The sequence below is a fragment of the Mixophyes fleayi genome, chromosome 3, assembly GCF_038048845.1.
Source record: "Mixophyes fleayi isolate aMixFle1 chromosome 3, aMixFle1.hap1, whole genome shotgun sequence".
Classification (NCBI taxonomy): domain Eukaryota; kingdom Metazoa; phylum Chordata; class Amphibia; order Anura; family Limnodynastidae; genus Mixophyes; species Mixophyes fleayi.
In genome coordinates this window covers 265,966,384-265,982,302 of record NC_134404.1, presented here as the reverse complement: position 1 = coordinate 265,982,302, position 15,919 = coordinate 265,966,384, and the positions used below count along the sequence as shown (strand labels likewise).

General features: G+C 36.7%; 1 protein-coding gene across 1 annotated transcript in view; it reads right to left on the bottom strand.

The window, feature by feature from the left end:
* Positions 1-648: 648 nt before the first annotated feature.
* IGF2R (insulin like growth factor 2 receptor) overlaps positions 649-15,919 on the bottom strand; it is a 106,350-nt gene continuing 91,079 nt past the window's right edge. Inside the window, exons 39-47 of the mRNA XM_075203565.1 lie at positions 12,561-12,795; positions 11,699-11,832; positions 10,162-10,276; positions 9,354-9,497; positions 6,901-7,082; positions 6,275-6,461; positions 5,396-5,557; positions 4,462-4,531; positions 649-2,762 (exon numbers count right to left, since the gene is read on the bottom strand). Coding sequence (XP_075059666.1) covers positions 2,376-2,762; positions 4,462-4,531; positions 5,396-5,557; positions 6,275-6,461; positions 6,901-7,082; positions 9,354-9,497; positions 10,162-10,276; positions 11,699-11,832; positions 12,561-12,795 — 1,616 coding nt within the window. The 3' untranslated portion in view covers positions 649-2,375. The remainder of the gene's footprint in view (positions 2,763-4,461; positions 4,532-5,395; positions 5,558-6,274; positions 6,462-6,900; positions 7,083-9,353; positions 9,498-10,161; positions 10,277-11,698; positions 11,833-12,560; positions 12,796-15,919) is intronic.

The following is a 15,919-nucleotide window of genomic DNA, read 5'->3' as shown; positions in this document are numbered from 1 at the left end:
TACAATGTCATTACAGTCCCTGTTAATGTAATGGCCAAGCGTCTGATTACTTTTGTCCATATACTGTATATTACCTACTATTATGTGCTATATGGTCCACTTCTCAAAACTTGTCAACCCAGCTACTACACACTACTCTACGTAATTCATAAACTTAGATTGACTTTTGAGGCTGAAGTTTGTACATACTAAACTATTCAAATACTGAAGGTCTGTATTTTTTTCCAGTAATGTATACATGTAATATGTTTGTTTTGTCTTTTTAAATAACAGTAACCATTTCAATAGACTAAACATCCCTTGAATAGGTTACACTTCCTACATCACTCTTTTTAACCTATAAATTATACAACATAAATGAAGATGAAATTCACAAAACACACAGTACATCATGGCACACAACAGAAACATTCAGGCAATATCTAACATAACCAAATGTAATAATCTATTATATACACCACCAATACACTTATATAAACCTATGCATCATTAACCAGTAAGATGTACAGGCTGTTTACACTTATTTTGAATAGGCTTTTGATAAGAATGTGTATAATGTTACCTATTCTCTGGAGGCTGCCTGCCATTAATTATATCAGAACATAGTTTAAGGTAGATTCATGCAAAACCACACAGAAATTAACACTATTTTGTTATAACTTATCTTTTAATTCATTTGTTCAATACTTTTATATTACAAGAGGATCCAAAATGAAAAAAGTCCATAGTACCAATTGACCCAAAGAAATCAATTAGAAGATACAAAACCGGGGAGGGGTTTAGACCAACATGGTGTACCAGTACGCAAAGTTACATAATGATTAATGCAGAACCCTGGTTTTAAGCAGCGCTGTCATTTTCCTGTTCTTCATAATAACAATGGAATTGTCTAAATACCCAGCCTTTAGAGAACACCTTTGAAGCAAAAATGTTTTTACATGTCGGCAGTACCTCAACCTAGTTTATGAGACGTGCTATATTAAGCACAGCACTGTTTCTGAAAATGCAGGAGACTTTTTTTTAAAATCTATTACATTTTTATGACTCTTAAAGAAACTATTTATTATACACTGAAAATCTCCAGCTCCCTTCACATATTATAAATGACACGATTCTGATTAAAAAGATTTTGCTTGAACTGTAGTACCATAATGGGTTCTTTTAAAGACTAAACAGTTTTTAAAACTTCCTTGCTCAGAGCAAAACTGGTATAGAAATATAATAGAGGGATTATACCTATAAGGGAAATAGAAAAACTGAAACACCTTAAACGCATCAGAGAAAAGGAGTTATTGAGGCTGTAGACAATGGGTGGCGTTAAAGTGTTTGGGTCACTGACAGATGGTTGTATCTTTTTGGCGTGTTAAAACTTGCTCCCTTTAAGATCACCTATAAAAAGTCCATATGTGCAAATTAAGGCTTCTATAGGACATCAATTTTTGAAAGATGAAAATATACACTGGTTGCACTTTTTGGCAGCAAAATCTTCTGTTATTCTGGACAGTGCTCTAAGCGTACTGCAGAAACATCACTGTCTTTGATTTTGAGCTGGATACAAATCCCATTCTTCAGCTTCAAGTTTATAAATTATTTCCAAACCACATTTCAATACCTGTTTGTTTCGCCATTAGGTACCGTGCACAGGACAGCAGCAGATATATGTACATATATTTAACAAATACTCTTCAACATTCTTCACGTAATGCTTCTGGATTTAAACCAAAAAGAGGATATTATTAACACACATTTAAATTATAGTCTAGATTCAAGACAATGGTACCTGTAAATATTACCAAATAGGAGTGCATTTTTATCAATCACTTATTGGCTCTGTCCCCTTCATTGATGTAAGTTTTGCAATAACACCCTGCCGGCAGGAAGAACTTGATGCTTTTTTTTTTTTTTTTCAGCCAACCTGAGTTGTAGTTCAAGTGAATAAATAGTAGTCAAACATTATGTCACCAGTGGCAGAGCATCCAATACACATGGAAATAATTTGCATCTTCTGACTTCCATTGATTTAGAGCAATTTACATAATACAAGAAGAAGACTCCAGCTTCCTTATTTAAAAAGAAAAAAAAAAAAAAAGAAAAGAAAAAAAGTCCCAATGATTACATATCCCACTTTGTGCAGGGATATGTTAAATAAAAAGAAAAACAAAACCCAAATGCAATAAATCGCTGTAAACTGAAAAAAAAATAATTTTTAAATCCGTCTTCCCTAATGTATATATTTTAAATTTAAACTAAAAAAGTTCTAAAGAAACAACAAAACAAAACTTAAGTTATGGGTATTTGGTTGAAGTAGCATTGTCCATTCAAACAATATTTAATTTTAGGCACAATTAGGAGGGACTGAAAATGCAGAGTTTGCACTAGATATTAAGCATATCTTCATCACTGTCATCATGAAATGAAACTATATTCATCTCGTCCTCTTTTTTATGCTGGGCAAACCTTAACTTTCCAGTCTTTTCTTGTCCTCCATTTACTATTCCTATCAAGTTCTCGTCGTTGCTGGAAGCGTACTGGCTTACGGCCTGGTTTGCATTCCTCTGTTTGTTCCTTGCAGACTGTATTCGGACCTCTGGTATTGTCAAGACTTCGTCTTCGCTGTCAAGATCATCGACATGCAGTGAAGTGAAAGCTTCAGCCTTGACGCTTCTGACATGGCCGTTCTCGTGGTGTGGTTTTGCATGGTTTGCAGACACTTCTTCCATAAGCCACTCCGTTTCATTGTCCACCTCTTCTTCTGTGTTGATCTAAATGAGATAAACCGAATGCGCAAAAAAATGAGCAACGCTGCATATACAGAAAAAGTAAAACAGTATGAAGCAGAATTTGCAGTTTATTTTTTTCTTATCCATTTCAAATCTTTTAGCCAGTTAAAGTCGCAGATTTATTGGATATTGCATAGAAGCAGCTGCAGCTAAAGCTCGTCATAACACACTGAATTAAATAAAACTACTTAAATAAGTTTAACATTTATTTAAATCCCACCTCATCCCTCACTAAAGTCCTGAAAATTGCTTTCAGTATATGCTCCTTGCATGTATTTATATATAATATACACAACAGCAATGACATCTCCTACAGCCTGTAAGTGACATCTCCAAGTAGTATTATTGCTAATTCAGTACCTCTTTCTTGCCCATTGTAACACTAAACATTATGTGTACGGAGAAGATAAAGGAAGTGAAAGGATGACATCACGCTAGGTAAATCCTGGAACATACCAACATTCACCCTTCTCCTACAGTCCTTAAGTGAGCATACCGTCACCTCCTCCAGGCAGTCGCTAGTTAGTATAACCGAGCGGCTAGTCCCTCAGTCAGCCTATGACAAAGCAGAGACTGCAGGAGCCGATATTATGGAGGAAGTGCAAAGAAGGAATATGCTGCTTAGCGTGTACATCTGTATAACAGTGACAACATCCAGTAAACAAATGGTTTTGTTTTTTTAGCTGTTATATCCTCATACTGCTCCTTGAGTAAAGGCACTTATGTTACTCATGGCAACACAACTTGTGTCCTTTTTAAGCACTGAGCAAAGAAGTTTCATTATTAATGTAAAAGGTAAACGGTTCATAAAAACTAATATTAGATGTTATTCATCCAGATTGTGCCTGCTTGGGTTCAAGACCAAACATAAATAATCTCAGGTAATCAGCTGACGCATCTCATCATTAAACCAAGACATATAATTGTGCCTCCATGTGTTGGTATATACTGAATCTGATGGGACACTTTCATGGTTAACAAGCCATATTACATGAACCCCAAACCCAATTATACCATATATTTATCTTCACATCACCTGTTCAGCAAAGCAAACAGGCTGTTTGTCCGCAGAAACTCGTTCCTACCATTTGGGACACAATTTATCCTATTCCATTTTAAAGATCCAGCACTTTTATTTGTCCTGATGTTTCATATACATATTCTTACGAACTTAAAACAGCATTATCCCTACCATCTGGATTTGAGAACTGCCGATTGATAATCCATTTTTTGATAATTGTGATTCTTACTATATTCTGGATGTGAAGTGTTTTATAGGTATGTTGTTATATAGATTTGATGGAGGATTTATAGTAATTGCGAGGTTGTCTCATTGCTTACTTTTATTATATGGACTAAATAAAAATAACTTTTTAATATAACCGCAGTGCACATTTGATTCAACTGGTGGCGTAGGTGACCATTGCATATTATTTTCTATTACTTTTTGTTGAGGTTGTAGACCTCGTGCAATTAGTATCCTACGACCACTGCCCTAACAAGCGCCGCAAAGAAAGTATTGTACTTTTTGGTACAGTTTACATTACCTGGGAACTGATGAACTTTTTAAAATAATTTTTTCCCACTTTGGAGAAGTTAAGAAGTGCTTTTACATTATTCAATCTGATATTTGGCATCTGTATGAATGGCTATGGGTATCTCTTTGGAAAACAAACATTACCTTGGTGTACTTGTAAGACACATTGGAACTTCTTCTACAGCAGTTGGTTATCTTGTATATCACAGTTTCCCTTAAAATAGACAGAACATAAATAGAAGGTTTAGTTTAGTCTGACATTTTAGAGATTACATTTGACAACTTTTCTATTTATTGTTTATTTCACATATATTTATAGAAAATACTTCCCTAAGGAAACATGTATATATCGATCATGTAAATATCCAAGATTATGTATTAAACCCAGATATAAAGAAGTGAGGTTGAAGCAACTGTAGTACTAGATGGTGTCTAATTAAATGAAGGATGTGTAATTGGGGCAGTTGTGTCTGCAGCAGATGGAATTAGAGATAGGGAGATTGCATCACTGTGACAGCTTGTATAGTGGAGCGGATGTGATGCATATGTTAGACATTTATATGATCGACACCACAATATAGATAGAGTTGGAAACTCGTCAGTAATTAACAGCAATATTAGGTCGACAACTGAAATGTAGAAAGTAATTAGGTCGACAATAATATCCCTAACACCCTAACCATATAATACAGTCTACATGAAAATTATCAACCTAACAATACTGTCGACCATGTGAATTGTTAACCTAATACAGTCGGCATTTGAATTGTCGACCTTCTGAATGTTGATCAAATGAATGTCTAGCCATCGGCAGCATACCCAGTTGAGCAATCAGAGTAGCCTGGTATGTGGGGAAGAATGGGGACAAGCAGAAGTTGGAAAGAGGCAAAATAAGGGTAAAGAGGAAGTGTTTCCAGGTTCTCTAACGTCATTTCATTGGTTCAATACATGGTGCATAATTTATTTAACAATAAAAAGTGCTTTCCGTGCGATGTTCAGAGGCCAGTCTACTGCAATAAAAAAAAATTAAAAAAATGAAGGGCAGTTAGTGAGCATTTTCCCATCACGAGTAACTTACCTTCTCTCTTTTTTGTAGAGCAGCAGAACAATCAAACAGACAACGAGAATCACTAGAAGAATGCTGAGAATGGCACCCAAAGCTTGGCTTCTCCCAGACAGGCCCTGGTACTGTTTCTGATTGTCATCAGGACCGTCATCATTATTTCCAGTTGCCTCCGATCTGCCACACACATAAGATAACAGTTACATCAAATAATACAGAAGGCCTGCAACCCCACCATCAGTGCACTGATTTTAAGTGTAGAGAAACAAAGAAAAGGGGCTATGCTGAAAGACAAACAGCAACAAATTAGAAACATCAAATACCACACAAAAGCTGTGTCATTTCTGCAAGAACAAAGTTTCAACTATAACATTTACACTACAACTCTTCTGCCTCAAAATTGAGTTTATTTAAACCCAGCTTGAACAAACCCTCCTACAACTTTAGTTAAATAAATCCAGTGTATTGGTCTGACTTCTGTCTGTGCTTCTCAGCCATCTACTTATATAGGACAAGTTGTTTATTTTTCTATAACGAAACCACTGTGCTGCAATCCCTGCACTGGATATACTTGTATTGGGTAAGCAACATTAGGTCATATTCCAAGGCAGCAAAAACAAACAACTCTCTCTGACAATATGAGGACACGACAAAAAAAAATATAAAAGGAAAAAAGAAAAAAAGTTGCAAGGGGACATGTACAAGTCATCTGAAGGTGAAAACCACACTGAAAGACTGCTGCAGTGGCTAATCTTTAATACACGTGAACCGATACATCACATTCATCTCTTGACAATGGTTCAACACATTTAAAAACTTTCCAACAATATTTTGATACTTTTGCTGATATAAAAAAAAGAAATGAAAGCAAGTCACCAGATGAGGTCAACTTACTCATATGAACAAACAGCAGAAGTGTGCCAGGAGAACAAGTACTGACAATCGGCTGTTTCGTGCAGGAATTCTGGCCTCCCCTCCCCCTGGGTTTGGCTGCAATGGAAGACGATTGTGGAGGTGGCATTTTTTGTTGGATCTTTACCACATTTTGAATTGGAGGAAAAAACTACATCTAAATCATCATCTGGAACAAAACAAGAAGTGGAAAAGCAATCAGTCACATTGATCGTTAATAAAGTCTCATTCAGTCTTACAGAGATCTATGTTACACACAGTTTCTCCCTCCAAAATACTGCTTCATGCTTCAAAAACCTATGTATGTTGAAACGCTTTCTTAGGACTCCATCTATCTGAATGGAGCCCCAGTCAAAGGTTCAAAAGCAGGTGTCCCTACTGATTCTGCAGTATAGAATTCCAATATTTCTGTAGCAGACTCCTTTAGTTGAATGTATATAAAATGTCCCACCTGAATTGCACATTTAAGACTAGGTGCAAACACTTGTACATTACAGAAAGGGATCAACAAAAAAAACCTAAAATCTACATTGATTTCTGATTTAGTTGAGAACAGAATGAGCCTAAAACTTTGGATCTAATGGGGAATGAAGGAAAAGTGATCTCACCATCAAGGTAATATTTAGCTTTTCCAGAAGTGCCGACGGCTCTAGAGAAATCGCCGTTTGTCTTGACTTGGCATACACTGGCTCCATTACATTTTTGATATGCAGAATCCTCTTTTCCAGAAAGTCGGATTTGATAAACATACTGATCCTTCAGTCTTATATCACCACTGGCATTGTATGATCTGTACAACAGGAAAGCGACATTACAGCTTAGAAAAAACATTAAAATCACTATCAATGCGGAGGATAAGTTGTATTGAACGTTAATCCAGAATACTTTGTGGTTAAAGTCACATGGAGTTAAAACACACTGCTACATAGCTGCAATATAAGTGCTTAAGAATAATCTAATGTGCATTAACTCAGGTCCTACATGCTTCTAGTAACTTCCCCCTCTTTCATTTCACTGAGCTCATTGGTGTGCATATGCCTTACACATAACTCCCAAATTCCTAAATTAGCCGAGTATCACGATTTGAGGGGACTTTTCACCAGATTTCAGGACAGTTGGGAGACGTGCCCCATAAACGCTTGCCCCTTCAATGCAGGGTGTACCATCGTCAGGTGTACATGGCATTGAAAGGGTATTTTTAGGGGAGGGGAAAGACTGGTGGCAACCCAGAGCTTTGGAAGTATTGTGTATGCCCCTGGCGGAAGTGGCATGCTTCAACATGACATAGCGATGCCCCTTCTCGTGTCCATGCAATGGCACGCATGCTGTACTGATTACAAGTATCAAAGTGGGGCAGTATATTTACAGCTATTGCACTTAAGATCAGACAACCTTTCCTATTCATTCAGAAAAATAAAAGGAGTTAGCTTGATGGATGCTTGCATGACGTCTCTGGCTGACTAGAGACACTACAGCCGCTGAAGCAAGCTATGTTAGAATAGGTAATCCTCCTCAGAGTGAGTAAAACAATGATGAAAGTAATTTGAATTACATGGTTTACAGCTTTATATTTCACAAGATAAGTGCAAAAAATAAGTGCAAAAAATAAGTACAAGAGCAAAAAAGTAAAAACAAACAAATTGTAATTGAGAAATGGCTCTTAGCCTCTTCTGCTGGCCAATACCCATTGTTTGCGAGATTTCTCAAACAGACAATATCATAGGTATCTAACAACAAATGTCAGAGATCTGAGATGTAATAAGATAAATCAAAACTGGACTATAACAGACATCGATATATTAAAATTGATGTAACTAATACAGCATTCTCCCTACTCCGAGTCAAGATGATATTCTGGTCATAAAAAGGTAAATATCCATCTTAAGTCCTAACAATGAAAATGTTATTACGTACCAACTAACATCACGCAAGTTGTATATTGAAGAGCGGACCTTAGGTAATTTAGGACAGCGTTTCTGAAAGCAGCAATTCAGCATCTCATGAATGTCCATGATGTCTGTATTCTTTTAGAAAGCAAACAGAGCTTGGCAACGAGAATGGGGAAGTTCTCAAATTTAGTCAGAGTTGGGGTCATCAGCGCCACAAAAGCTAAACACCACCACCAGTGGCACTAAAATACACTTCTTTTTGGTGATCAAGGAGGTTTGAGAAACATCAATTTATTTTTACCAAACTAAAGAAATTCTACATCTACCATGCCTTTCATAATACAGAGCACACTTTGGCATTACGCCATGCCATGTAACTCTATCAGGGGCCAGTAGGCTCTATCTATACCTTTATTATATCTAGCCTCCGTATATTATTGGTAAGAGATGAATGTATGATTATACTTCTAGGAAGGTGTTACCAAGTCTACCGAGAGAGTCTCCGATCATTACAGCAACACTGTTTTTGTTTATATGTCCCATAATCTCATTATTAACTCCAAAAGTGCCAATTCCAACAACTCAGTGGTTTGAATGTAAGGTCTAGTGGTTGGGGGAGGATAGGAGATCATTTGAGGTACGAAAGTATAACAAACAGCAGATAAAGACAGAACCAAACACCTTCCCCCCCAGGTTTGCTCATATCCTCCGCAGAGGGGTATCAAATCTTTGAGTAGTACAAATTCACTACCCCAAGTACTTTCAATTTATAATGAAAATAATAAATGTGTGCACATTTTTAACTACCCCTGAACTATATATCTACATCTCCCCCTTTTCTTTATTAAATTATACATCTAAGTAATGTACATTTTTGTAGAGGTCAACAAGGAATTGACAGAACGATTTCCTGGTATTATAATATGGGCCACACCCACTTTAAATACAAATCAGAGGCAACAGCGCTGAAAAGGTATTTTCAAAATTCGAAAAAAATGTATTTAAAAATGCACACAAAAAACAAATATACACATTCATTTTATGATTAATGAGCTGTGGGAAGACTGCTGTCTTCAGCAGAAATTCCTTTACTAAGATTGCACAACACATGGCAAAGGCTTTGGATAGAACAAAAGCAACATATAGCATAAACCCACATACATAACACTTACTTGATGTAGATGCTAGTTAAGTTAAGGCTCCCACCATTTTGAACATGTACTATTCCATTCGTCATGGAGGCCTCTTTTGGATCAACAGCACATGCTGCTCGTGTCTCCCACGCAATGAAATAGTGACAAGATTGTGAGTCAAACCTAGAGCAGATATACCAAATGTGACTAGTTTAAGTATTCATGCATTGTACTGTTGTAGACGAAGCACTACATACTCACAGCTGAAATGATTGCAGATTAGTGTGCATCACCCACATACACAGCAGCAGAATGTATTTACTACATACAAAAATATGTACTACTACTTAGTGTGAACTAGGAGGACATTAAAGGACAGAAATTAGTTCTGTGACCATAAGAAAAGCACAAGACAGCTGGACTTAAAGAACTCTAAGAAAATGGTACTTTGTTTTTTGTATTGCAAAAGTTTGCACTTACAAAATAAAAGCAGACAATATTAACTCAAACAAACAATTATAAGAATATAATAAATACGGAGTATTGAAATAAGGACAGGGCTAAAGACCATTTTTAAGGATATAATTTACAGTTTATAAATAAACATCACTTGTGTAATTATCAAGAAAAAAAGTGTGAAGCTGTTGAAAGACCTATGTTTTAGTACTCATGGATCTCAGAAGCCACAGGATGTATATCAACATTTTATTTTTGGTCCAGTCTTCATTAGCTATATTACATACAGGATTTTTACAAGTGATTTAATGTAGGCGAGTCATGTACACCCTTTATTATATGAACGAATGTCCTATGATACAAAAGTCAGTCATGTCATATTTACAATTACCTTTGTAGTATTGGCTTGCCAGTTATATTTGCACACTTCAGCTCTATTGTAGTTGAATATCTTTTATCATTTCCACAAGGGTCTCCATTTGAATAGGTCACAGATACAACATCATCTGGTAGATGGAGAGGAGATTTGTAAATAGGTTGATCAAGTAATGTGTCCTGTTGATATATACTGTTGTATCTTGCAGTTCAAATCCACAGACTATAAACACCATTAGTGACAATATAGTGCTACAATTCTTGTGTTTGAGCCATTGAGCGGCATCACTTATATTTACCAGCCAAAACGCATACATGGACTGTTAGCTACATTAACAGTCATACATGGGAAATATCTTCTAGTAAGAGAGGGTATTTATGATACTTTCACATTATGGCAGCTTATACAAGTGGGGCACCTATACGTGAGACTAAAGCAGCTGATGCAGAGTTGGACGTCAATGCGCTCAAAAACGAAGATACAAAGAGGCATAGGCATCTCACGATGCACCTAGCTCTCCACCAGTTGCAGCATTTGAACCAGTACTTACGCCAATATACACTTATACCGAAAAAGGTCGTAGTAAAGAACATATTTTGGAACATTTGTTTTGATAGTGAAAAATTTATGCTCTTATGTTTGATTTATGTGGATTTTAAAAAACAAAACAAAAAACTCTACAGGTATAACAATTCCTTCTCGCATATTAATAAAAGCAGCAAATAAAAAATATATATTTTTTAAATACACCCACAAAATCATATAATATATGAATGAAAAATGAATAAAACACTTAATCACCATCAGAGGTGAATTGCCAATCAAAAGCGGCTAACTAGTGCTGCCGACTGTCATCATAAGGAGGCGCAATTACCAAACCTGCATACGGAATTGTGCGCTTTTTAGTGGGCAATCCAGATAGTTTATCCAGAAACAGCACAGAAGACACCTCTGTACATTACTAATTTTTTTTGACTATGTGAAAAGGACATTGATAATAAAATGAACAATAGCTTACTTTAAGATATATTTTTGAGCAGCATATATCTTTATCGCTCAATGTCAAGTGTAGTGCCACACTGACAGATCTATTCTGAGCACAGAAAGTGTCAAAGGAAAGTAGCGCTTTTCTGATTTTTATGCCTGTAAAAAAAAAACCTGCCATTTACACAGCCATAATTACACTCTGGGTTCCTGTGACAAATTTACTGAAGTGTAGCACTACTTTAACAATGGAGCTTTTTCTTTGAAAACTTTGAAGGATTAGACAGCCCTGAACTCCTGAGGTCACAGAATAATTAAATCATATCCAGTAAATAAAATGCAAATACCTCAGTTCAGCCATATAAGAGGTTGTTCAAAATAACTAGTCTTCTGGACATGGGCTACGATCAGTAAAATGACCATAAGACTAGCCTCGACAAACCGGGCAACAGCAATTCAATTAAGTTTACTGAAAACTACTTGAAAGTTTTGTGCTAAAAAAGCATCAGTATTTCTTGGACAGAATCAATCATTTCCGTAACAGTCTTAACAAACAACTTTAATATACCTTTAACAGTTACAGTCTGTGTATGAACTTGACCCAAAACGTGTACATGTCCATTGTTCTCCTGGCATACACTTGCACTTTCCGAGCAGGCATTGGGACCTTGGTTCACCCTCTGACAAAGGTTTAGATAATACCTATACATGAAAACAGAAATCAAGTGTGCCATGCTGAATAAAATGTAATAACTTCCCAATATCTGATGCCACTAACAGTTTACTAGGTATTCAGGGTGAAACAAACACATAATAACGCTAGACAAATATACAACAAAAAATGTAGTTAGAGAAGTTAATGAATAATGTTGAGACACACACAGTACATCTGAAACTACTAATGTGAAGAGAATTTCAAACAACTATTGCAAATGATAAAAATAATAAAAAAAAAGCCTTAAGTGGACTCCAAACGTGCATACATATAAAAAAAAAAAAAAAAAAAAAAATGCTACTAAATTTAGGACTGTATAAAAAAAACAAAAAAAAAACAAAACCCAAAACAAACATGCTAGATGGCAATACATCCATGTTTTTATTTATTAACATAACAGAAATCACTCTCTCCAGTGATAAGTAAACAATCTGGAGCTGCAGTATTAAAAATAATCTACGTTTTGAGTTCCTCTTCAATAATTTTAAGAAAAAAAAAAAAAGAAAAGCGTTTCCTTTACACAATGCATTACTAATAGTAACTACTTGCGTTTTAGGACTACGATTTAAGTAAAAAAAAAAAAAAAAAAAAAAAAAAGGGACACACAAAGGAATTGCAAATTTGCAACTTCAGGTTTCCCATTTCGCAGTGGCAAAACATCGACAAATACTGTGCTCTCTGCCCTGTATTATTTAGTAGCATAGAAGTGACTTACTTGTTGCCGTTATTAGTGAAGTGCCAGGATCCTGTCATTGAGGAGAGCATTCTCAGATCATAGGTCTTGTGGTGCATTATGAACCTGCAGTCCAACTTCCTTGGAAGACAAGCTAGCTGTGTTTTCCATTCAAAAGTAGCCGAGCATCCCCTGGTTTCACTCAGTAGACCAGGCGTTCCCTTTCCAGCACCTTCATCACATTTAAACAAGATGGTGGACTGTCTGCTGTCATTTGCTGTAAGAGAACAATTTTGACACTTCGATAATGATTACCATTTACCAGACTGAAAGTTCCAAATAAATATGTAATTTCCCATACCACTCAGTCAACTCACTAACATTGCTTTTTCAAGCAAGTATTAGCGATAATGATAATTTGACCTCAGGGTGACAGTGTTTCCAATGGATAGTTACATTTCCATTATCTTGATCCAGTAAAATGGCAGCTTGCACAAATGATTTAATGAAAAGTTGTAGCACAAAAATGTAAGAGATGGTAACTATAGTATGTAATCCCTCAAAAATAGAAAGAGTGGCATGGTCTATTGGATTTAAAGCCACGTCACTAAAAATTGCAATTCATTTTCAACATATTCAAATATATTCATATTAATAAGAGCCTTCATAAGATCACCCATATTGGAGATGGGTTTAGAAAACAAATACATTTGAAACTATAAATATAATGAAACCTTTTGTCAAAAGCATTCAGATCATGTGTTAATGTGTATTAAGGGAAATTAACGAAAGGTAGGAAAAAGAAACTGGGACTAATTTACCCACAACCACCAATCCTCAATTAGCATTTATCTGTCCAAGGCACATTAAGCTGGGTACACACTACAGAATCTTCCACCAACTTTTTATGTCGATTTTACATCCGCTCGGTCCATGGACTGCATACACACTAGCATTGTTTTAGACGATAAAGGGAAGAGTGGCCGTCCCGTTAGCGACTCTTTACAGCCATGTTGTCGTGAGCAATAATTTTAATTTCGTACACACTAAAGCATCATTTGCGGGGCATATAACTATATACCAAAGACATTAACATAAAGGGGCAGAGGTTTCACTATAGTTAACACCCAAAGCCGCATAAAAAGAGAAGACAACACTGTCTCTTCATTCATTCCTATAATATAGAAGTTTATTACCATACATAAAATTTAGAAAAAACATTTAACTGGTAAAGTGCAATGCAATAATTATTCCCTAACAATGAAATCTCTTAGTATGTAATGGAATGCTCCATTCTCTGCGGGCATCATCGCCGATTGGTCCACAGCAGAAACGAACGCCCATGTCTGAGTGTATAAAATGAAAGGAGCCTGTCTGGCGCCGAGGAGCGGGAGAAGATGGCGAGTGAGGAGAAGGTGTCAGTGGGGGTTGCGGGTGAGAAGGTGCCAGTGGGGGTTGCGGGCGAGGAGACTGAGTCAGAGATGGTGCTGGAAGGGCCAAAAAATGTTGAAACAGTTAAGGTGGGGGATGGAGATGCTCAAGAAGAGCAAAGAGCAAAGCCAATGAGTCCAAGAGAGGTGGAGATGATGGTCAAAGTACTAGACCAGTACGACTACGACATTAAAAAAAAAGGTGAGTAGCACGTGTAGTGTACCTGTTTAAAGGACTTTATTTCATTCTAGTTTCACACGAAGCAATGCAAATGCCTAACTTGTAACATATATTTTTTCAGAACGAAGAATTAACGGTGAGAAGGCCTGTTTAGATACCACTGATAGCACTAATGTAACACCTGTTATCAAACAAGATATGAAAGAAGTTAAACACAAAGGTATTTCAGTGAACATGTGTAGACAACTAAATGCTTTGGTCACATACCTGTACCGTTATACTTAACCAAAATGGCGCCTGTTTTCCAGAATATATGGAGGTTAAGCCCGCTACTATTGCGATTGCGCCACAGGGACCACAACATAAACTGATCTCGAGCAATGTGCAAGGTGAGCAAATGTGAGTATTTCTGGTGTTTGATATAAATTACAGATACAGAAGTTTAATGGCAAACCTTTTTTTTATTTCCTTGTTTCGTAGGTAAGGAAATCAAAGGAAATAGAAACCCAAGCGACATCAAGAAAAAAAATTAAAAACCTTGAGAAAAATTTTGTTGAAATGTATATGCTGTTTGGAACAGTTCTGCCACAAAACCAGTAGCACCTTTAAAGTGTATTGCTATTTTTTTCACTTGTCATATTCTGCAATAAAAAATGTTGTACTTTTTCTCCTGCAATAAAACTGTTGCATGAACACTGTGTGGTTTATTCTGGGTATTTTACAAATATTAGTTAATAAAGGTTAATATGACTTTATAAGTTCAATAGTTTATAAAGGTATAAGTTTATAAAGGGTAAATATGAATAGGTTTCCAATATAGATACAAAGGGTAATAACACACGTGCTTTACACAAGTGTAATGGTCTGCAGCCAGACAGGTGCAATACACATCGATACAAAAAACAAGTCAGTGATGTGCGGATACCGCACCACGTGGGACTGGTACAGGCATCACAAATTTACATACACATGCCCCCCAGGTCGAGGAAGTATCGGAGGATTGTCGTGGATCGGTCGGAAATTTATACACACTACACAACGGAAAGGAGATTGGAAGGAAAATATTGAACGATACGACCAACCAAATGAGGCGACAATCGTCTATTTGGGCAGACTTTCGACCATCGTGTCACTACACACACTGACCCGACTTTCGAAAGAGCGGTCGTATGCCGGCTGGTTGAGCCGATTATTGGACAAAAACCCTGTAGTGTGTACCCAGCTACAGACAATGAAAGCAATTATCTGATTGCTGCTGTACAGTGCATATTGTACAGCTGCAAGTCAGCCGTACTGTGATCCATAGCAACCTATTTGACGAACCGACAGTCAGAGAGAGAGAGAGCCGAGAGGGGTAGAGAGAGCACAGGTGAAAGTGTGGGATAGAGAGAGAGCGAACCAGTGGGACAGAAAGCTGGTGTAGAGATAGCTACGGTCGATTAACCATTATTTTTTCACCGTAAAAGTGAGTCCGAGCTGGTGGAGAGAGTGAGTGTGGGTGAGAAAGATGGGTGAGATGGAGTACTGTGGAGAGGCCGTAGTGGCACGGCACGGGAAAACCAGACGGGGCAGGGGAAACGCGATCGCGACCGAGAGACTGGGCTCTACTCATAGTTAACTTCACCGCTATTTACAATTACTCACCTAAAATATAAGGTAATATAAATATTCATTATATTTACCCACAACCCACCATGAAATACATTTTTTACTGGTGTCTGGGCCCATTCATTTTTAAATCATAGAGCCTGAAACATTATTTATTGCAGCATTTCATTATTTATTTTTAG